General features: G+C 41.3%; 3 protein-coding genes across 4 annotated transcripts; 1 reads left to right on the plus strand and 2 right to left on the minus strand.

Annotated features, from left to right (window-relative positions):
- The first annotated feature begins 4,299 nt into the window (after positions 1–4,299).
- adamts13 (ADAM metallopeptidase with thrombospondin type 1 motif, 13) lies at positions 4,300–14,972 on the plus strand. Its single transcript, XM_040155277.1, has 29 exons — positions 4,300–4,452; positions 4,756–4,825; positions 5,013–5,146; positions 5,487–5,570; positions 5,902–6,026; positions 6,126–6,272; positions 6,412–6,546; positions 6,763–6,913; positions 7,028–7,132; positions 7,257–7,408; positions 7,484–7,547; positions 7,945–8,071; positions 8,168–8,316; positions 8,426–8,546; positions 8,864–8,944; positions 9,037–9,218; positions 9,427–9,583; positions 10,268–10,397; positions 10,496–10,675; positions 10,869–11,067; positions 11,139–11,241; positions 11,326–11,455; positions 11,585–11,761; positions 11,894–12,098; positions 13,173–13,515; positions 13,602–13,745; positions 13,842–14,021; positions 14,505–14,680; positions 14,794–14,972. Exons 1-29 carry the CDS (start codon positions 4,375–4,377, stop codon positions 14,947–14,949), a joined length of 4,185 nt encoding a protein of 1,394 aa, XP_040011211.1. The 5' UTR covers positions 4,300–4,374; the 3' UTR covers positions 14,950–14,972.
- Positions 14,308–21,151, minus strand: zgc:154046 (uncharacterized protein LOC562075 homolog). Of its 2 annotated transcripts, none has more exons than XM_040155280.1 (14): positions 20,997–21,151; positions 19,112–19,360; positions 18,590–18,708; positions 18,007–18,060; positions 17,722–17,887; positions 17,385–17,559; positions 17,085–17,263; positions 16,892–16,992; positions 16,685–16,804; positions 16,482–16,604; positions 16,253–16,388; positions 16,108–16,170; positions 15,876–16,013; positions 14,308–15,760 (listed from the first exon to the last, which is right to left on the minus strand). In XM_040155280.1, exons 1-14 carry the CDS (start codon positions 21,021–21,023, stop codon positions 15,545–15,547), a joined length of 1,866 nt encoding a protein of 621 aa, XP_040011214.1. In that variant the 5' UTR covers positions 21,024–21,151; the 3' UTR covers positions 14,308–15,544. The 2 variants fall into 2 exon arrangements, with proteins under 2 accessions (XP_040011214.1, XP_040011213.1); XM_040155279.1 differs by having other exon boundaries at positions 19,112–19,381.
- Positions 21,152–21,642: 491 nt separating this feature from the next.
- Positions 21,643–23,061, minus strand: LOC120805457 (immediate early response gene 5-like protein). Its single transcript, XM_040155696.1, has one exon. It carries the CDS (start codon positions 22,924–22,926, stop codon positions 22,048–22,050), a length of 879 nt encoding a protein of 292 aa, XP_040011630.1. The 5' UTR covers positions 22,927–23,061; the 3' UTR covers positions 21,643–22,047.
- Between the last annotated feature and the right edge of the window lie 727 nt (positions 23,062–23,788).

Here is a 23,788-nt window from a genome sequence, read left to right on the forward strand (position 1 = left end):
GTCATACACTAACTCTTTGTCTGCTTTAAGAGCATATACACGTGTCATTTCTTTCACCGTGAAGGCTTAGTCTGCACAGACTCACTTTTTGAGCCACATTCGCATCGGGATAGAGTATAAGGGCAGATACGGTACTTTTAGGAGGCTTGTATGCCCAGTTGTACTGCCAAGTTAACACTGCGAGCAAGCGAATGACGAGGATAGTTTTTCGATGGGGACTAGCTAGTTTGTTTTCGATTACGTTATGAGTGGAGGTACTTAACATTTTTATTGGCTAATCACTGCAACAGCGTATGCAATTAATTGTTTGATCAATTTAAAGCCTAGCTTCTTTTCCAATTAGGCTATTATTATTACGCTATGTGGCAAGGGCTGTATTAATGGTCCTAATCTCAAACGCTTAATTGCTCTCATTATAGGCCTGTATATCTGCTCAATTTGTTTACATGGTGTGTTAGCTATAATTATTATGTAATACAGTACTGTAAAATTATGAATGATAAAAGCTAATATTAAGTCTATGTTTATAGCCTATTGGCAGGTATTAAAGAGACTCTCCAGCAATTTAATATTGCACTTTAATTAAGTAAGGGGACTAGCAAGTGATAAGAGTTATAGATAGACACAAAGAATGGTCAAAATGAATGCAGCAGAAGCTGAGATATCCTGACTTTTAGTCCTTAGTATGGGCCAAGCTCCAAAAACACTACAATTCCCATCTTTCGTTTGACTCTGTCTAGCAAATGCTCATGTCTTTCAAAAATCCCTCCCTGAGGTCTTAACGTGGAGTTTCTGTTAAAAACTTGAAGTCTCAAGTCTAATGAAATCTTCAGGGTTATTTGCCCTTCAGAGTTCATTCAGAACCACAAGACATTATACAACTGTTTTAACAGGCTGAGTAGAACTCTACATAAGAAGTAAACTTATCTTCATGAGTTAGATTTAAGAGTGCCCCTTTAAGTAATTTTCAGTTATTTCAAAATTTTGCTGTGATATTTATTTCTTTAGCCAATATATCACAAAAAAAATTGCCAGGTATCTTGTAAGTCTGAGGCCAGAAAATAATACTAAAAGCTTGAGAGTGGGATGTCAAACTGAGAGAGCATACCAGCAAAATTCAGGTTAAGTCTCTCCAAACATAGCTTATTATAATTACTGATTTGGAAAGCACAATGCCATCTGAGAACCAGTGCAATATGGGAATGAGAAAAATAATTTCAGATGTACAGCCATTTTAGCTATGGCAGGAGGACAGAAATTCAAACTAGTCTGAAGCAAAAGATTGATGTTCTACAGTCTTCACATGTATTGATTGCTTACTAGGCTACACGAATGATGTAAGGACGAGTCATTTTTCCCACAAGTCTCAATTTAACACATTTGTTGCTCATATTTGTTACTCATGCTGCTCATGCTTTAGTCCAGACTTTGCAGTCAGACCTTTTCATTTGCAGCATATTAAAATCAGCTCCCATCAGCAGCATGCCAACAGATGTTCATATATAGGATTTGACCATTAACAGCTGCTACACCACCATTCTATAGCCCAATGGGAGTTTTCTGCCCATTCATGGGAGGGTTGGATCTAAATGTAGGCTGTCTGACTTGGCCAGCTTAGTATTCAGTGCCCTTCCCTGCAGTCCCTTATTGCAGTCAACTGCAGTTACAGTTGTCTCATAGGAATAGAGGGAACAAGGCACAGGAGAACCAGGCCAGAGTAAAATGGGGTAAATCATTAGAGGATTTCTCATCAGACCAGGCAGATTTTGAGTAAAGGCTTGATTCTTTTTAGAAACATATTTTATCTTTAACAGTGTGGGTGGTAGTCAAAGACAGAGAGTAAACTGAGCTAAACTTAGATTACATTTGAATGGAAAGGGAAACAATTAAAGTTGTTCTCTGATATAATTTACTTTTATATTAGTGTTTTTTAAATCATCGTTTCCTCAGGACATAATTTCTATTCCTTTTTGGTCACAGCTGTATTGCTTATAGAAGTCAGAGGGGAAACACATCTTAGATTATCCCACTCTTATGTATCAGAAAACAGTGTCTCTAGAGACGTCAAAAATATGTTTCTATTGCATCCAACTCCCATTCTTCTGTGCTTAGTATGTTATAGTCCGTTACAGTAGAAAGTATGGAATTTACTGAAGTTACTGACAGTCATTTCTCCTTTTTCTTCCTATCATTCAAACGCTTACTACAAAAGCACTTGTGCTGAAAACTGTGTAATTACATGCAGATATTTGTCCATTCGTCAGAAATCACACACCATGATCGTCATCCTCAGTGCAGGGGACGCTGCAGGGGCATCATTAAATGCCCCTGCAGCATCTTCACATCCCTATGATATGCTGACATATGCTAGAATAGCTGGGGGACTACTGGGAGGAAACCACTGCCTGGAAAATATCTGTATATTTTGTAGTGCCACGGAGTGTCAGCACCCTGAGTATTGCATTACATGCTGGAAAGTCATCACCTCAGGGTTGGCCATCAACACAAAATTTGTCTTAATTAGCAGAAAAACTCCATCGACAGGAGGAAATAATTTGGAGTTTACAGATTTTCTTACAATACAACTTGAAGACAGAGTCGCTCATAAACAAAGCACATAACGATTGACAGAAACACCCATATATTTGAAGAGCGGACGTTATGAGGCCTTTTGGTGGTGATATTTTTATGTATGGCTGTAACTTTGATTCAACATCTGATCCATTCTCTGGCAGTTTTATAAATAGTCACACGTCAAACTTTGAAAAGAAATGTGGCTTCAGTGAGTCAGACATGAAAGGAGTGCTAGATTTAACCAAGGCCCTCTGGTTATAATAACAATTGATAGGCTGCACGATAAAAAAAATCATGGTCAAGGCGAGAGATTCAATTATTTTATTGTTCAGTCTGTCAGGCCTGCACTTCCCATGCTAGTTCCCGATATTAACATCCTTAATCATTTTCTATCAATCAAATACTGTTAAACAAAACAACAAAAATGTGACTGTATCTGTCTAAGAGAATAACAGAGATTTTTTGCTTTTGAGTGTTCAACTTCGTTTCATGAACAACATCCTCCTTCTTCAGGAAATGCAACCAAAAAAAAAAAAACATTTTCCCGAGGCATCATCTGTTGTGCCCACTTGAGTATCCCATATGGCTGGAGATGTATAATTTAGGACGTCATAAATATACAATCCCTACCCTCTTCTGAACAGACATGGGCATGAGGATCCAACAACACTTATCACAGTCGTGCTTGATAAATCCAGCAGGGCATTGAGGTTTTAGTGGAGTAGCGATGCTGTTGTAATGCCTGTGACACCCAGCTGTTAATTCAGACTGACAACCGGCAGATATCAGGCAGACTAATGGCAGATGGGCTTGAATCCTAGCTTTATGGATATAAACTATACGCCCTCAGGAGAGGAGGGGGGGCACTTTCTGCAGCATGGTGAAAACATTTTAGAGTTTATCTAAACGGTGGAATACATTCCTGTTATTGCTGGACATTTGTGTCATTATCATAGCAGGAAGAAAAGGTTGCCCATAAGCAATAAAGCAATAAAGATGAATCAACAGCACAAACCTGCAGTGTGTTAGAAGTAGGATGGAATCTATAGGCCCTATTTTTAGGTCTCATAGCATAGGGATATATTTAAAATTATTTCCCTACCGCCAAATTATTAAAAAAAAAAATTCACTATAAATAGTTGAAGCTAGAGAGAAAAGTCTTTCATGTGGCCCAGTTTAAGTAGTAAAGGAAAATAAATATAGCCATGACCCAGAGGAATAAGCATGGCAGTTCTATCTTTACCGTAGTTGTTGTATTGTTTCCAGTGTGAATCTCCTATCTTCCAAATAGGTAATTTAGCATTAGATAATTTTTTCATCTGTCATAGACATAGAGAATGACATTTTGTTACACACTTGTGGAGGAATCTGTGAGCTCCCTCCCAGTTTCTTCCAGGATTGTGCCTGCCCTCTATTGGCGACATCAAGAAACAACACTTCAGATTATTTAAAATAATTGGGATTAATTCAGCAGTGATTGCAGCTGTGAAAGGCCTAAATAAAAAATATGGGTAGCATCCAAAAGGTGGATTTTGGTTACTAAATAAAGCATGCACAAATTAGTTAAAGCATTAAAATAAAGAACAGAAAACACCCAACCAATGAGAGCTGTCCCCTTGGTCCCACAGTTGGAAAAAAACAGCAAATGACGTGTGTCACTCATCAACTTTGTCCCTACTGTTTACATAAACACATGTTACTCATACCCCCTTGGCTGGGCTCTGTCCTGCCTCAGTAGAAGGATCACATATTGTCATAGCGCTAAAGCATAGCAGGTAGACGCACAGGAAGAGGGGAAACATGGTTTTTATGACTCTGCTCTGTCTGCTGTTACTGCGGCCTGGCTTCAGCGCTCTAATGAGATCTCCATTGGACGAGGTAGGTGGAAAGCTGTGGGTGAACAGGATCCCAGCGGTTAGTGATTCCACTGCTCGGGACTTCTGTAAAGTACATTGAACTCTTCAACTTTAAACTGTTTATCTTCCTGTGGGAACCGACTACCTGCTGAGAGTCATAACTGTGTTTCAGTGGATTTACATGATAACCCTGAAAAAACCACAGCCTTAAAATATTTTTGTATTTTCATTCAGTATTTTGGGCCACAGATCTAAATTTAGTTACAGGTTTAAAGCCTCTGTTTCTAAAGGAGCTAAAAATGGTGTTATTGTTTGTTCCCTCCAGAAGCTATTTCATCACTCCTCCAGTCAAAGAGATATAGTTTCCTATCCTGATTCTTCTCCTGATGCCTCTGGTATGTGTTCCTATGGCAGTATGAAGACTCATATATTACACTATCAGAAGTATCTTATGCATCCTATACTGTAAGGTCAGCTGACATATAAAAGACTTTCCTATACCTGTTTAACTAAATAACAGTAGCTATATACATAAGCAAATTTCTGGTGCATGTTTCTACTGTGTCTTCTTTTTGTTCACAGAGAGTGGGCGGCTGCGACGGTCAGCCCTGATGTCTGATATCACCCATCTGGAACTGCTGGTGGTGGTAGGTCCTGATGTCCAGCAGGTCCACAAGCAGGATACAGAAAGATACATCCTCACCAACCTCAATATTGTAAGTCTGCGCAAATACATACAGTAAAAGGACGGTTTTCTGGCCAGCCCATGTTCTATTGATTGCCATTTATGTGCCTTAAAACTAATGTATGAGAACAGCTAGTGGAACAAACTTAAACCAACACTATTTGCAGCACCGTGAGGCTTAAAGAAGGCATAGTCAATAAATAATGAAGAAAAGTAAAAGGTAAACCAAGTTCTTGTGAAAAATCCATTCAGATGTTGTATGTTGACGTGTTTCCATACCCAGCTCTAGAGAGTGCACTGCAATACCATAGTCCCATTACACTCATCCTGAAATATATTATATACTGACATATATAGCAATTTCCACCCAGGCCTCAGAGATGTTGAGAGACATGACCCTGGGCGCCAACATGCGGGTGCACCTGGTCCGCATGATCATCCTGTCGGAGCCAGAGGTAAGAGGCTCCCTGTTACAACTCGAATTCAATTTAGAACTGAGCAGATTTTAACCGTGGTATCTCAGCGCTGTCATCCAAAAGTTCAATAGCTGTACATGTAACTTTGATATTCAGCCAATTCTGTTATCAAGAGAGACTTTGAATGTGTGGAAAAGTAGAATAATCTTACATTTCTGCTACTATGGAATATACGATTATTCTATAGAAGGTATAAATGTGGTGGATAGAAGATTAGAGAGCCAAGATGGAAGGAGAGAAGACCATTGTGCATTCTTTTGGTCTTCTTAGCAGCGTCTTTCCTCTCTTGCTACTGTCTTCCTTTTTCTAGCCAGAAATCCAAATGTCTACCAACATCACCTCATCTCTCAGAAGTGTGTGTGACTGGGGCAGAAGGATAAACCCCTCCAATGATACCGACCCACTACATGCTGACCTGTTGTTGTACATTACAAGGTTTGTTGGCTGCATGTATCTCGCTGTGTTATAAGTTGATGTTTCATACTTTATGGATGAACAAGCCATGTTTTACTGTATATCTTCCATCACGAACAGGTACGACCTGGTGTTGCCTAATGGGAACAAGCAGGTTCGGGGAGTAGCGCAGCTGGGTGGGGCTTGCTCCAATGAATGGAGCTGTGTGATCACAGAGGACACAGGCTTTGATCTGGGGATCACCATTGCTCACGAAATTGGCCACAGGTAAAACAAATTCAAAGAAGTGATCAAGACACATTACATTGTACCAAAATCCCTTTTAAAATTCACGTTACAACGTAAAAAACTTATTAGGCAGCGCTTTCTTTTAAGCATGCGTAATGCCATACTTCATTTCACCCAGTTTTGGAATCAACCATGATGGAGTGGGAAACGCCTGCAGCAGGAGTGGGTTCATGATGGCCTCTGATGGAGGCTACAACAGTGTGGATCTGACCTGGTCCCCCTGCAGCAGACAGCAGCTGCTCACATTTTTCAGGTGGGCTAACCTGTTCAGAGCAGCTGTGCATGAAAATGTCTCTCATTCATCATGCAGACCTGGCACTGTTGAAGGGGCATTGCACCGATAAGTCACGCTGAAATGTTTTCACCTGATTTGACAATCTTTAAAACATCATAAGCATAGAAAAACCCATTAAGTCTTTATACTGTAAGTAGTTTAGGAGTGAGATGTCACATGCGTTGGTGTTCCCAGTGAAGGGAAGGCTGAGTGTGTAAACGACCTGCCTGCAATGGAGGGCTCCCTACAAGACTGGAAGCCTGGTCTGTACTACGGAGTTGATGACCAGTGTCGTATAGCTTTTGGTAGCACTGCAAGAGCCTGCTCTTTCACCAATCCTGACCTGGTAAGTCACCTGTGATCGCAGCTTGGCACCACCAGGGGGCATTTCACATCAAATATATACATTCTTACCGGATTTCTAGTCATGGTTATAATAGTGGTTTTCTTTTTCCATCAGCCAGCTTGTCGTGTTCTGTCCTGTCACATTAACCCTGATGATGACAGCTCCTGCAAACGTCTCCTGGTTCCACTGCTGGACGGGACAGAGTGTGCACCAAATCAGGTACTGCTCTGTGATCAGTGAGTAATTCTGGTGCTATCAGTTATGTCTTTATTTACCAAAAGTAGGCACAAGTGTATTTCTTGTCTTTTGTTTTTTTGTTTTTTTGTTTGTTTTTTTTATGCAGTGGTGTCTGAAGGGGCGTTGTGTGTCTCCAGATGAGTTCAGCTCTTCTGTGGTGGTGCATGGCTCCTGGTCCAGCTGGTCTGAGTTCTCCCCCTGTTCACGGACATGTGGTGGGGGAGTCACTCACCGCACACGGCAATGCAACAACCCGAGGTAACAATATGATGCAAGCATCATTCTAGACGACACTTGTTATTTTGTAAAATATCTGTCATGTATCATTTTCAGACCTGCTTTCGGAGGGAATGACTGCCGGGGTCTGGATGTTGAGGCTGAACTTTGTCACCAGCAGGTATGTTCTGACTAGTTATGTTTACAGTGGGCCCCCATAAAGCGGGTCAATACTGTTTGCTTAGCCGATCATTGTACCAAGAATTGTCCCACTTTTTAATGATTTTTTTGTTAGTAGTTCGCAGCCGGTGCTCCCACAAGAAGCCTCCAAAAATATGAGCATTGATTGGAGAACTCAGATAATTGGAGGCAAAGAAGTCAGTTAAAAGTGAGACCACGAGCTGGGGTCAACGTGAACAATCAATTTTAGATGAAGAGAAATGTCCTGTTATGAATGCCTCTGCAGTGGTTTTGGGTGCAAGCCTGTCATTGGTGGTTTCAAACACTATCATCAGGCTGGAAAAGTTCCAAAATCGTTGCTTTTTTTTTTTTTTCTTTTACCACTGGTGTTGCTGTAGCCATGTGAGCGCACCCAGCTAGATTTCATGGAAGAGCAGTGTTCCCAGACAGACCTCCATCCTCTCTTCCTGCTACCAAACACGGCCTCCTTCTACACATGGATCCCCGCTGTAGGCTTTGCACAAGGTGGGCCTAAAGAACAACTTTATTTTTTCCAGGTGTAAAGTGAATAAAACTATATCTCTAGCATTTTCTTCTGTAATCTGTCCCTGTCAAAACCAGGGGATGAGCAGTGCCGATATATGTGCCAGTCAGCTGGAGAAAACTTCATAGTGAGCCGTGGCTCTCAGTTTGTGGACGGGACTCGCTGTGGGTCAGACAGTCCGGCTCCCTTTGGCTCTATAGCTGCTTGTCTAAGAGGGACGTGCCAGGTGCAGATGATTAAACATCCCAGAAAAGCAGATGCAATTTTACTCTTTCTCATTTTTTTTTTACACTCAGTCCGACACCTTTTTAAATTCACTGTTTGTCTCTGATCAGCTGTTTGGCTGTGACGGTGTGTTACACTCTGGGAAAGTGAAGGATATGTGTGGGGTATGTGGTGGAGATGGATCGTCCTGCGGTTTGACCTCTGATTCCTACAGTGCTGGTCAGGCCAGAGGTAGAAAACACCAGTGTATAATTATTGAATACATTTTGTGACATATCATGAATTCATGAACTGACAGCTATTTTGATGATTTATTAAGCGAAAGTATCACACTCCCTGATTCCTGCTTGTCAAATGTGATAATTTGCTGCAATTTTAAGATTTCCTCTTGTGATCAAGGAACATATGATGGAACTTGTCACTATTTTCTTACATTTTTTAGACTAAATGCTAAACCAGTTAAATGCAAAAACAATCAATAGATTAATTAATAATAATAATTCCTGTATTGTCCTCCCTGAGTTACAATTCAGTGCTTTCTGTTTCAGAGTATACCACCTTTCTCTCTCTGCCAGTGAATGCCACACAGGTTCATATTGTAAACAGGGCACCTCTCTTCACTCACATGGGTGAGTGTCATCACTTTACAAGATATTTATGTTTCTACAATAGGAGTCACAGGACTAAAACTGGGAGTTGTTTTTGGCATTTGTGTCTACAGCTGTAATGGTTGGGGATCGGTATATTGTGTCTGGAACCGGCAGCATGGCACTGAATATGACCCACCCCTCCCCACTGGATGATAACCGCCTAGAATACCGCCTCCACCTGACCCCTGACCTTTTACCCGCAATGGAGGAGCTGCTGCTGCCTGGACCGCTGCAACAGGAGATAAACATACAGGTCAGGACAGACGATCTCAGTGACCTACAAACAATTTTTGAAATGTTAACTAAAGGGTTGTAGCTTTCATGTGTGTGTGTGTGTGTGTGTGTGTGTGTATGTATATATGTATGTATATATATATGTATATATATATATATATATTTATATATTTATATATTTCTTTTTTTATGAATGGAAACTTTTACACTGATTTTTCTCCTTGCAGGTCTATCGCAAATATGGAAAAGAATATGGCGAGAAAACAAATCCAAACATTAGTTACCAGTTTTATGTACCTACTGGAAACGGTGACTCGACAGGCATCACATCTAAAGGCAAATGGGTTGTCTTTACAACACCCTGCTCTGTATCCTGTGGATCAGGTAAGTAGCTGGTTATTACGAGTAATATTGAAAAGCATAAAAAGAAAAACCAACTTAATAAAATGATTTCTGTGGCTGATGGCCTTACAGACTCACAGACTGCACATTATAGTCTAACCATTTTTGTTTCAGGAGCCAGTGGCTTTCACCAATGAGTTCCCAGAAGGAGGCTTTTGCATAATAGTTTGCAACAGTAATGACCTTTTTGAGCGAGCTTTTGTCCCATAACCCATGTCTTTCTGTTGTAACCACTCTTACATGTTGAATATGCCAAATTCATTTTGTCATTGTTCTGATCTCAGATGTTTTCAGTAGGAAAATGCCATGAAATGTCCACTGAACTGATTAACTGAAGGATCACATACAGTAAAAAAAATGTGATAACATGAAACACTTGTTTAATATATATATATATATATGTGTATATTTTATTTTCCTTATCCATGCTAGTCCCTTGTAAATCTCCTTAATTGCAACTTAAAGCCATGCAAATAATTTTTAAAATACTGCAATTAAGTCTTAAACTTCCCCCTTTGCTATAAATGTTCACATTAAAGCTATGCAACAGTGTAAAATCTGAAATGTAAAAAAAATGCCCAAGAACTCAAGAAAAGTCATGGATAATTTAATTGAAGGTGTTCTTAAAGTTAGTTTTTCTTTCTACACATATTATTTTTTTTACAGGTGTACAGAAGCATGTATATGTCTGTGCAGATGAAGATACAAACAGCCGTTTGGATGAACACAATTGTGGAACACCTCCGCCACCTGTACCACTCCAGACAACCTGTCAGCTCTCACCCTGTCCCCCCAGGTTAGGTTCATATTCATCTCTGTGTTTTTCCTTTTGGACTGACTTACACTTACAGTTCAGCACAAATGGGTACACGTGAATAATCTACTGTTTTATAGGTGGGATACAGGGAAATTTGGGCCATGTAGTGCCTCCTGTGGCGGAGGAGAGCAGGTGCGTCCTGTAAGATGTGTTCAGAAACATGGAGGTGATGTGGTGCAGGTTCCAGATTCAGAATGCCCACCTGATTCAGCTCCAAACGCTGTCAAAAAATGTAACCTGCAACACTGTCCTGCCAGGTATAAAGTCAACACTGTACATTAGGTGCTGATCATGAGTTGTATTTATTAAATACCGTGTGCATGGGTCACGTAACATCCTTTGACCACAGAATATGAATGGTTTCAGATGTTGTCCTGCTACCTCAGTTCGAACAGTATTAGAACTTGTGAAATAAATAGTTTGTATGTGAAAACCCACATGTTTTCACAGATGGCGTGTTTCAGAGCCAGGGGAATGCTCGGCAGTGTGTGGGCCAGGAGAAGCGAAACGTGTCGTTTCATGTGTCCGGCCAGAAATTGGTCAGGATGTTGAAGTGGATCAAAGCTTTTGTTCAAAGCAGATCAAACCATCTGATTTTGTGCCCTGTGTGGTAGACGTTTGTCCCATTGGGTGGCAATCTAAGGGAGAGGTAAAGTTGAAAATGACTAAAATTTGTGTTTCACAATGTGAAGCATGTCTAAACATTGTTTTCTTGACCAGGACCAGCCCATGCAAAAGCCTGGTTTTCTGCCACGCTCTAGACAAGCTCCTGTGTATGTGTGGAGCCCTGTTATCAGCCAGTGCTCAAAGACCTGTGGCAAAGGTAAGTGTAAAAATATACTCACCTTCACTTAGAAGCAGTACGTCTTCATCAGATAAGGTCAACCAAAGCCTGATGCTTATGTAGGAACCCTGCAGGTGTGGTTTTCCTGTGTGGACCACCAGACCAGACTGGGGGTGCCTGACTTCCACTGCGATGCTTCTACAAAACCCTCTCCTCAGTCTGAGGTCTGCAACACATCTCCCTGCCCACCCATGTGAGATACCTAAGTGTCATACTTTCCTGTAGTATGTAGTACACTATGTATGAATTTAGAGAAAGGTAGCTATGTTGTTTAAAACAGGGATCCAACAAATGACAGCAGTAAGATATTTTTAACAAGCAGGTGGCGCTCTAAGCAAGGAGTCTGCAGTGTAACATGTGGAGGAGGGGTGGCCAACAGGGTGCTGTACTGTGCTCAGGAAGCAGAGGGGGAGGAGGTGGTTGTGGAGGATTCGGAGTGCAGTGACTTACTCAAACCCACAGCAGTGGTTTCATGTAACACCCATAGCTGCCCGGCAAGGTAAATGACCCGCAAACACAGGGACACACGCGCACACACACAACACACACACACACACACACACACACACACAGGTCCAAGTCAATCTCTGAACAGGCAAAAGCGATCCCACTACCACTGTCACTTGTCCAGGTGGAAGGTATTCAGGACGTCACCCTGCTCTGTGTCCTGTGACCTGGGTGTAGCTCAGAGGATTGTGTCTTGTGTCCAATTTGTCCACGGCAAGGAGAGTGTGGTGCCAGAGGAAAACTGCCATGCAGCTGTCAAACCGGCCACCACAGTGCCCTGCCTGGTGCAAGTCTGCACCTTCAGGTGGGAGGTGAAGCCATGGAGCCAGGTACATTTCACAGGAATATGAAAATCAAATTAGATTTGATTAGACTGGATCTGATAAAAGCTGAGAGGATACACTGATTTATCCATTAATCCACTGACAGAAAACTTTGATAGTCTATTAATCATTTAGATCACTTGTCAATTATTCTCCAGTTCCGGCCACTCCAATGGGGACTTGCTGCTTTTTATATCACTCTAAATTGAATATCTGTGGGTTTTGGACCATTGGCCACGCAAAACAAGGCTGCACCTTGGGATCTGGGAAATTGTGGTGGATCGTTTTCACTATTTTCAGACGCCGTATATTCCAAATGATGAATCATTTCATCAAGCAAATGATTGTAAGATTAATCCACCACGAAAATAATCATCGGTTGCAGCCCAAGATAAGATGAAGAACTAGCAATAGTACAATGAGGAAAAAGAGAAATGAGAGTATGAATACAAACTGGTAAAAATAGAAAAATTATTATTTCTAATGATAGTAGAGGTAATAGTCTTGGCATTTTTCCTATTATTCAATTTCTGTACTTTCATGTGTGTGTAATACATACCATTCATACCAGTGTTTTAGCTAATTTTTTTCAAATTATACCTACTTTACATCATTTTCAACCATTCTGTAAACTGTGCTACTTTATTTTTTACAATTTCACAAATCCACTGGCTTCATTTATTTTTCCATACAGTATGAAAATCATTTATCAGACTCTTTCAAGTCCACACTCATTTTTGTCCATTATTATTATGAAGTTATGCAGTGCACACTTTTTAAACTAGTCTGCACTTAAATTTCATTACCATACAATAATAATGTAACACTGACAAAAGGTAATGCAAAACTAGAGATAGACTGGTGTGGCCCTTTAACAGTTTTTAACCTTCAGCAAAGAGGACTCTAAACCCCCCCCCGTTTAACTCCAGACATAACCCCCAATACTATGATAGTTTTCCACATGTCCACTGTCTACCTGAATACCTTTTATTCTGTGGTATATAATACTGATGGCTGCCTATGCATGATGTTGCTGACAGTATGACCTGAGCTTACCTCCTGTGTTGTGTTCCTCTCCAGTGTTCAGTACCCTGTGGATATGGGATCCAGTCCAGAGCTGTGTCCTGTCTCGGCCCCTCTAAGCCGGAGCCCCTCAGCCCTCTGCTTTGCATGCACATGCCCAAACCCATCACCATCCAGGGTTGCAACACGGGCGGCTGCAGAGATGTGTCGCCCCCATCAGATGTGGCCTCTAACATCACCACTGCAACGCGGACTGTCATGCTGGTTAACCTCACAGACGACCCCCTCCCGTCCCCCACTCTGAGCTACAAAGATACACCACAGCACCGCATGGGCCATCTTCCCCCAAGTCCAACAGAGGCCACCACCATCCCACAGACCAGCACCCCAACCCCTAAAGGCATAAACACTTGGACTCCTTACCCATTTTCAGTAAGGGGTCAAGGCAGATGCAGGATTATCATACCAGTGTGTGCTCTTTTCCAGGTGCATGTGGACAGCTACTGCTGGAGGAATCTGGCACAGTGGATTTGAGAGATGTAACCAGCCGCTGCACAGTGTCCATAGGTCGACCTCTTGATGAGGTTATACACATTAGAGTGGAATCTAGCTCCTTGAACTGCAGAAAAAGTATGTTTTATTTTTTTAAAACATATAAAGAATGGTACTTCCTATGCCATGGCTATTGCACCAAATGTCTGTAACTCTGTGCATGTGTTCCTGCAGAGGAGTATGTGGCATTTTTTGACCGACTGGCATTCCTGAGGAAGTGTGCGCAGGTAGCAAGTAGTGAAGTGACCAGTAGAACCAACGTCTTGCTGGTTCGTCAAAATCTGCTCACCCCTGGGAATGGGATTGTGTTCACCTACAAGTCACAGAAAAACATGAAGAGGAGCCACCGTCAGGGTAAGACAGTGTGTATGGCCATTGTGTACAGAGCTGGGCTAAAGAGTTGTACTTTGTTAAGGCCCAAAAGATATTCTGTTTATAGTCTCAAAAGATAGGATGATGATTTATGAAAGAGGATGTTTTACTTGCTACTTGAAATGGATCTAGAAGTAAATTTAGCCCGATGTTGGAGCCTTTTGCAACACAAAGGTTCAAAACTAAATCTAGAAAAATATATGCAACAGTGTGAGCACTTGCACAGTCTAATGCAAATCAATACAAAAGCCCGGCAATACATATTGCGAACATGAAAATATTATAAAGCTTTAATGCTACAAACTATAGCATGTCTAACACAATTTCAACAAATGTTCAACAGTTTGACCCTCACAAATGAAACACTCATTGCATTGGACAGTATTTGACAGCACGTGTTCGTATGTATTTTGTTTACCCCATTCATTCACCAAAGATGAAATATTCCTTGTCTTCGCCCCACAGATTGTGACATTCAGCTGTTTTCCCCCAGCGGTGCCTTTGAGAACCCAACAACATCCAACACTAACCACACCTGTCGAGTGCTCATCAATGCCCCTCCCTCGGTGAAGATCAGAATCCAAGCGCTGCACATAGGATTAGTATTCAACACCACCAACTCCCAGTCTACATACATTATGGTGCAGACAAGCTCTTTAACTCATGTTGATGTTTCATCGTGCTGCATACTTGGTAGGAAAAAAGTGCAAGTGTAATAACTGCTGCAATATTTTGTCTTGTTTTTCTTGTTCAGATCCGGGACATGGAAATCTTAAAGACCAATGTATTTAAAGGCCAACAGCTGTTTCTGTGGCACTCCTCTGGAAATATGGCTGAGATCGAATTTCATGGAGACTACCTGCATTCCCAAGGAAGCTTCAGAGCTGAATATTCCTTTATGAGTCTTTGATACTAAATATTACCTATCTTGAGGAGGTTTCGATTTAGATGTTTAACATTTCTTTAGTTTAGAATACTTAGGTTTTTCTAACAGCCATTTAATTCTATTCTGTTCAGTAGAAAGACTGAGTAGAAAACAAGATCCTTTTAAACTTGATTTTCAGAATTATTGGTTAATTATTTTGACCTGAAATAAATAATAAACAAACCAAAGCACTCAAAATCTTTAAGTCAAGTGAGGACAATGTCATTCTGAAGACTGCAGCAGAAACTGGTTAAGTATGAACAAAGAAAAAAAATATTTATACTATTACATTTAGCAAATTATGTTCTGTAAAGTTTATAGATACATATAACACCATATAATAAAATATAGAATTTCCATCATAGAGAATTGCTTCTCATCTCAGAGGGAGTGCATTAACCATCACACATTCCACTTCCCACAATCCTTTGAAAACAGTTTTCCCCTCAGCTCCAACACACTCAGTACATTGTGCGTCTCTGCCAGCGTGGCACTCTGCCAGCGACTCCGGCAACGGTTCAGTTCAAGCTCCCATACGGCCCAGTGGGACATAAACACCATGCCAGGCTCCAGTGTGGGGTCACTGCTTGACTGTAGCTGTGTCTTCCAGGAGAGCTCTCATGTCCAACAGAGCATCCTCTACCGCCTGGGCAAACTTGGCAGCGTCTGTCTCCTCAACGCTGTTGAAGGCTGTGATGGCGATGTTGATGTGCTCATCCATGGGATTGTAACACACTCCGTAGCCATCTGGCACCATTGGACCAAAGCACATCACACAGTCTGTCTTGGAGCCAACCTGGACACGGAGAAAGAAGAGAGATGAGGGCAAATACTCAGACAAACAAATGTGATGACACATAATAATTTGCTCAGATATAATAAATTCTGGATTTTCTCAGATGCAAATATACCTGGCTGGTGGAGAGATTATAATGCTGAGCCACAGCAAAAGAAGTATCCATGAATATCTCAGGCATGGAGGTTAGGTCTTCAATGCTCAGCCTCTTCAGCCCGAGGAGGTGTCTGTCTATCGCTTGTCCATGAATTGCCTAGAAAAGAAGTGGAGTGTACAGAACTTATATTAATCAGATGGTTTCAGGGAAAATCACAATGACTTTTATATTGATGAAGTCAAGCTCTCACATTGTACGTGTTGTCCTTATGTGTCTGAATGGCCCTCTGTAGCAGCGCCAGCCTCTCTGTGTTCTGTTGACAGTACTGTTCAGTCAGAGAGCTTACATGCCTTAAATTGTACATTAATTCTGAAACTCTAGTTGTTCAACAGTACCTGTTTAGCTGGGTCTTGCATTGCCTGGACAAATTTAAATGAGTCTACAGTAGTTGCATGGATTGCATCTGTTCGCCCATATTTAAACATTCGTAACGATGCACTCTCATACGTAGAGCAGCAAGTATTATACATCCTGGATTTCAAAAACAACACATGGGATATATGATGCAGTGCACTTAATGTCTATGTCCAGGGTAATTTTCAACTACCAAAGTGGATTTCTTACCTGAAGTAGGCAAGTTGAAGAGCCATTTGCACAAAAGCATCTGGGCTCAGCTTATGTTGCTTTGGCACATTTTTTCCAAAATGAGAAAACATAAGCACCTTCACATCTAAGTCATGTACCATTCTAGTAAAACAAAGAAAATTGTTATTTACACAAAATCAAAGCTGAGACAATAGTAATAATCATGACTGCATTCCACATACATGTTCATATTTTGTTTGGCTTTCTCAATGTCTCTCTTGACCTCAGGTGTAATGTTAAAACGCAGTTTCTGAGGCATCGGCAGGGGAACCATTGGGGAGCGGACTATTTGAGTTTTCTGCCTGTTGAGAAAAATATGGAACGATAAGTCGATTTGAGTTCATTTGAAAACAGACAAAACGCTAATCTAAAAACTGAATTAAACTTACATGCATTTAACAACGTAATCAATGAGAAACACGATGGGTGGACCCTCAGCAGGTGCATGTTCATACACCAGTCCACATGTGCCGTCTTCGCCAACAATGAACTGAGGAAGATTTACAAGTGCATTCAAATTCTACGACATTGCCATATTCCTGTTTATTATTTTAGATGTAGTCATTTTTTCCTCAAAGTGACCTGTAAAGTCTTGTCAAACCAACGGTTGCCGCTGTTCCAGCGAGCTCCTCCTCCGTGTAGCATCTGGCCAGCCACACGGCTCTGGTACAGCTCATCTGACACGCGTGGCATTGGGGCATCCAAACAAACTGTGAAGATACTTTTCTGGATGGCACGGACTGACTCCTTATTCGTCTTATCTGAGGATGAATAAACGGCCTTAAAGATCTAAACACATTTTCTCTCAAATACGCTTTCTAATTAGAAGATGCATCTAGCTGATACTGAGGGTTTTTATTAAGTTTTTATTCCCCTGCTTACCCTTAATCAGGTTGTTATAGGCTTTTCCCCAGGTGTTGCGGTGCTGCGATGTAAGGATGCCAATCGGCTCCTTGTTAGTCTGCAAAGAGGAGTTCCAAATCTTCTCCAGCTGCATGTAAATCTGGTCAATAGTTAGTGGGGTGCCATCGCTGTTGTACACATCCAAGACAAAGAACTGGGGGGAAAAGCCAGGTCAGGGTCATTTAGCCACAGAGCCGGAATTTTTTTAGCCACTGCACCGGTGATACTGACATTGTAAAATGAGTTTATGTTGTAACGTCTTGCTGAAATGTTGAGGATACAAGAAGGAGAAGAACAGCAGTGCCATCTAGAGTACCTGGAAGTTGTGGACCACAGTGATGTGGGAGGGAGGTGTTTTCCCGATGGCGTGATTTACAACAGTATCTCTCTTTGGACCAGGGATACGACAGGAGGACAAGATCTGGTAATACTGATCCATACACAGCGGCTTCCCACTCAGGTACTCTACAGGCAGGGTCTCACTGTGAAACAGCACCTCACATTATCCATTTGCTGTTTTGTAGACCAACTGCATGAAATGGTAATAATGCGATCTCTGTTACAACAGTATGATATTTGTATTAGTTTCAGGCAAACTTACGTGTCAATCATTTTTTTGAAGTCCAAAACTCCTGCAATCAGTTTGGCAGCAAATCTGCATTAGAGATATAATCGTGTTCCTGTCAACCATATGATGTTGTCCTATTTATTTTGCATATATATCCACGAGCTACAGTGCATATAAGGAGTGCACAGACAACACGAAATTCAATTATCAGTTGTCAACTCTGAACGGAGACGTTAATAAGTAAATGTCATTCAAATTGTGTAACTAGCTGACAAAAGAAGAGTCTATTGTACCCTGCATACCTAAAACTCTAGCACTGGCTTCACTGGAGTATTTCTCTGGGGCCACCATCTTAACTACATATCCCATGGGTCACAGTAGTCAAAAACAGCTGAGCAATGCTTTAAATAGCCAGCATGCGAAGGGAAGCCTGCTCAAAGGTCAGCTTGAAATTCCAGCTTCATATGAGTTTGTTTATACTGTAGTTCAACAGAAGGTCATCACTTTTGGAAACAACTTTATAAATTGACAGCACACATTAAAAGCGCCGGCTGTTCTGTTTTTTGTGAGCTTGGCAACTTTGGCTGGTCCTAGATATAGGATCCTGCTTTCTCACCTCATCTGTCCTTGGCGATCGTGGAAGTGCATGCGCGGCAGGAGAACCCCGGGACTGGTGTAGACTGCCACCGGCATACGGCACTCTAGATAGGCTGACTGCATCCACCACTCTGACAGCTACACAAACACAGCAGTAGACAGATAGCAGGATATAATATTTGCATTTGTTACTCCATACAGACATATAGATGTCTGATACAAGAACAGATCCAGATTCATTCTTTCAAAAAGACTTCACATTAACTCGTTGTACAACAATATCAAACTGTAAAGTAAGCATGAATTTGCAGAGTCAGACTAATACTCTCATGTCTCCCCCCAGTGGCCTGCCATATAGACCTCACTGCAAAATGAAAAGTCAGTCCCAGTGCATTTAACTACAAAGGACCTTGATTCAGACTCAGCAGCTAGTAGGCTTTAGTCTGTTTAGTCAAGTCAAGGCACTTGCAAGTCAAGACGAATTTACCCTCAGTTTGTCCACCCTGCTACATAAAAATGCTAAATACAACTAAATATCTACCCAGTTGTCTGTCTTGCGTGCCCGTCGCTCCAGGCCTTTCTGCAGCCTTTCCCCAACACCACCCTTGAGAAACTCCTCCACCAGCTGCCGGGTGTTTTCCAGCTCCTCCTCACTGACAATGGGCTCCAGAGTGGCCAGGTAGCGCTCAAATGTCTGCTTCAAGGATGGCACAGGCAACTTAGGTAAACCCTCCTGGTGCACCATGGTCCTTTCTTGGATCCGTGTTACTGATCTGACCAGGCGACATGGCTTCACCACGCCTGGCCGGAGCTAAAAGACACAAATTTGATAAACTCCTCTCTCATTACAGATTACACTGGAAAAATATAACACAGGGAAAGTATCACAGCTACTCTTTGCTCAAGTATTGTAACGGACTACATGTCAATACATGGCTCACTGCATTGATATAAAAGTGTAATTACTGACATTTAATCTTACAGAGGACTGACTAGTTGAACCAGAAGATTAATTGGACTACAGAGGTGACTGATGCTGCCTCATAAATCCAGGTGTCAACGTGTTGTTGAGTATTAAGTGTATGCAATCGAAGCCTCAAATAGTAAATGACTCAGTGCAAATGGTCTCAAGTAAGAACTGGATTCAGTGCTGTGGACAGCATTCCTAATTATTTACAAAAGCATATGCTTTATAGTAAGATGATTTCATATGTGAAATGTGACACCAAAACAACCAAGCAATGGACCCATTGCTGTAGGCTCTGCCAGTTTATAAATATAAGCTTGACACTGTTGAACCTTTGGAATGGCAGCTAAAGCAAACACACATGAAAACAAGAAATCTATCTGTGCCCTCATGCTCACTGCTGGTTGTCAATATTTAGTCAACTTCCGGTAATGGTTTTCAAAATAAAAACATCCTGCCCACCGTGTGTTACATTTTTAGTTTTTAAGTTTTTAACAATATATGTCACAACAAAGAATATAAAAAGAAGGATAGCACTGAAAGGGAAATAAGCCGCGGATAAAATGACCACTATGATGCTTTTTCCGATGTGCGTTTGGCAGCATGCGCATTAACCTAACCTTAGGCTATCGGCTATGCTAGGCTGGCGTTATGCAAAATAAAACAATGAGGGGCCGCGAACAACGCTGTAAAATATTACTCTGCCATTACAAATAGCATGCCGGGCATTTTGACAGCCTACAGTGGTGAAACACGAGTTACATTTTAACATGATATATTGGATGACAATATTTAGTCATTATCTGATATAATGATGGTAAGATTGGAAAAAAAAATTGGACGGAATGCCCTCGGATTTAACATGCGTGTTTATAAGTGGGAATACACATGAATTTCGAAGCAGTGATATAAATATTTCACATTAATGGGCAGAATTTTCAGTTCTTTCAAGTAATTCGGAATACAATAAAGAACTTCCGGCAATGGTTTTCAAAATAAAAACATCCTGACCCCGGGTGTTCCATTTTTAGTTTTTAAGTTTTTAACAATACATGTCACAACAAAGAATATAAAAAGAAGGATAGCACTGAAAGGGAAATAAGCCGCGGATAAAATGACCACTATGATGCTTTTTCCGATGTCCGTTTGGCAGCATGCGCATTAACCTAACCTTAGGCTATCGGCTATGCTAGGCTGGCGTTATGCAAAATGAAACAATGAGGGGCTGCGAACAACAATGTAAAATATTACTCAGCCATTACAAATAGCATGCCGGGCGTTTTGACAGCCTACAGTGGTGAAACATGAGTTACATTTTAACCTAATATTGTCACATTGTTGTTGTCCTGTACAGCGCCCCACCCCTTTCACTCAGTCTGATGCCGTAAAACTAAACGTAATGCTGCTGCGTTCGTTATCACGCACTAAAAGAAAATACATGTAAAAAGAACGGACTCACCACGGATCTGACAAAAACACCCAACATATTGTCAGACAGACGAGGTGAAGTCTTTTACTGTCCCGGTAATATAGATGAGAGACCCCCGGGCAGTCATGTCTCAAGGACAAACAAACTGTCTATTCTCAGCTGTCCGCCCCCCCTCGGACCCAGCGAGCAAAGACAACCGCGAGCTCCCAACTAAAATTCCTATTTTTCCAAGTGGAGTTTGGTACATTCGTGACTGCCGTTTGAGAATAATCAACGCAAATTCTTTCAGCAATAAAAGCTGCCTCATTTCATTGTACTAACCTATTTTCATTATTTCCATTTTTACTAGAAAAATAAATAATGGATTCCCGTGATGGATAGAAACCATTACTAAACTAATATTCGTTAGTTTTGATTGTGTCAGTCACAAATTATATAGTATATTGAATAAGAATGTCAAAATTATATCCTTTTTTTTTTTTTTTTTAATTAAAAGGTCACTATAAACCCCATTGATGTATAGTCTATCTATGATAAAGCCACTCTTGCGCACACTTAATACGAATATAGCGATATAATTCACCAGGAGCAGACGTTGCAATTTAAGGCCAACACATCAGTGTTTATAATTAATGTTAGTTTTATTGATTAATAAAAGTAGGTCCTGCTATAAATAATACATTTACAGAATGATATTCCGCGTTGGTCTGGTGCATGAGGCTGCACAGATCTTTACTAGCCACATGATGGAGCTCGTCAAACATCCTTCCAGAGAAACAGCGTCAAACTCATTTCTTCAGGAAATACAACCCAAAGGCAGACTCCAGTACCCTCCAACGAATCACCAGAAAATAAGATTTAAATGCAAGGGTACCATTAATCTATACTGTGTGGAGAAATTATATCAATTGACACTGGAAATGTTCAGGTGCAAAATTAATCCGAGATGAATATGACTGCTCTATATAATCACATTTCATCAACATTTTTCAATAACAGAGGAGAGAGAGAATTGCAGTCGTGTCATGGTTTATTTGAAAGCAATAAAATAAAGCGATACAAAGAAAAACAATCATACAAATCAAAATGCTTCGATTGCTCTGGTCCACCCGCTGCCTGTCAACAGTGTATGTTTTAAACAAATTGTTTGAGCGGCGAATATTTGCTCAAGGTCCGTCTGCTGCCAACTCACAAACTCAGATAGTCCACCTGGACCCAACACTGAGATCAGGTTGGAGATGTTTGTGCTGTCCAACTGGTCCGAGTCTGAATATGATTCATCATCAGTCCTCATTCTTTTGCATGGCACTGGCCCAAAGTCTGGCAAATAAAACTCTGGATCAACAATATGATAACTTGTGTCCATCTTTCGCTTTTTCGTGTAGCACTGCGCGCCCTGCGGCTGTTTTGGCTGCGCGCAACAGTCTGAGTGGAAGTATCCATTCGTGACAGTAGTCACAACATGCGTGTCCAAGTCCAGGACAGTCTTTTGGTTGGCTTGTGTGTTTGGGATAGGTAACTCCCAGGAGGATTTGTCTGCACAACTCCAACAGGCTTCCGACACCATGAGCTCAGAGTCATTTGGTGAGACCATTGCGCAGGCAGATGCGTCTTGGTGCGCCACCTCTGCAGGCTGGCCGTGGGGCTGGTGCGCTCCGCAGTGCCAAGTGTCCGACTCAACCCCAGTAAAGTTGCAGTAGAAGTCATCGGCCAACTCCGTGAAGCTCCCAGTCAATTCAAGGTATTCTTGCCTTTCGCGGACCGCAGCTACGTCCTCATACTGATGCGTCCTCTGCGTTTGCGACAAGTTTTTGCTCATATAAAACTGCCTGGCGTTTCTCAGTACGTACGTTACCAGTAAGTTCTTGTGGAGCTTGATGCCTCCTCTCTGCGTCCTGGAGCTTTGGATTTTCCTCAAAGAAATGGAGATCAGATTCTGTGCGTCAAATGCACACTCCATCCTCAACCGGGCCACCCTTTCTTTCCTCTCAGTCTCTCAAATCGTCTGTTTCCTAACTGGAGAAATATTTATGTCTTTAGTTGAGATTCCTACTTGATTCGTGTAGACTGTGTCCATAGCGCTCCATGTCTTCCCAGTAAGGGCATGGATTTGCAACTCTCATCTTTCCTTGCCACGCCCTCACGTAGACATTGTCCAATGGGAGGGAGGCGGTGCTTCTGTTATACGCAAATATCACTACTAGCCTCATTCAGAATGCACGTAGGAGCGGGCATGCTGCATTTCACTGAATGTGTTGTGAGCTTTTTAAATCTCAGTGCGGACAAAACCATTAGACTTTACTGTCCCTGTAGAATAGAATAGAATCTAGTGGAGAGGAAGAGAAAGAAAGAGAGGAGTAGAAACGAACAGAATAGAATATAGTAGACAGTAATAACAATGGGGCAGAATATAATACAGTAGAGAGAAACAGTCTAACAGCTATAGTACAGGGGAATAGAAAAGAGTAGATGGTCATAGAATAAAGTACAATATAGTGCAGAGTAACAGAATAGAACAGAACAGAGAGTAATAGAAAGGAATAAAATATAGCTGAGAATAATATAATAGAACAAAACAGAATAGAATATCAAACCTATTGATAGAGCTCTTTTTGTGTAAGTAAAGAAGTCATTCGAGCAGCTTACCAGAGCCATAAAGGACAGAAAGAATAAATGAAATATGTCAGCACCACAATAGATTCAGTTGGCAGTTTATTAGGTACACCAAGCTAAAACTAATGCAGTCTAATACAACAGCCCTGCTGTAGAGCATTGTACAGACAGGTGTTTCCGTTATATACAGATGTTTCTGTCGATATACA

The sequence above is a fragment of the Xiphias gladius genome, chromosome 19 (assembly GCF_016859285.1).
Source record: "Xiphias gladius isolate SHS-SW01 ecotype Sanya breed wild chromosome 19, ASM1685928v1, whole genome shotgun sequence".
NCBI lineage: Eukaryota > Metazoa > Chordata > Actinopteri > Istiophoriformes > Xiphiidae > Xiphias > Xiphias gladius.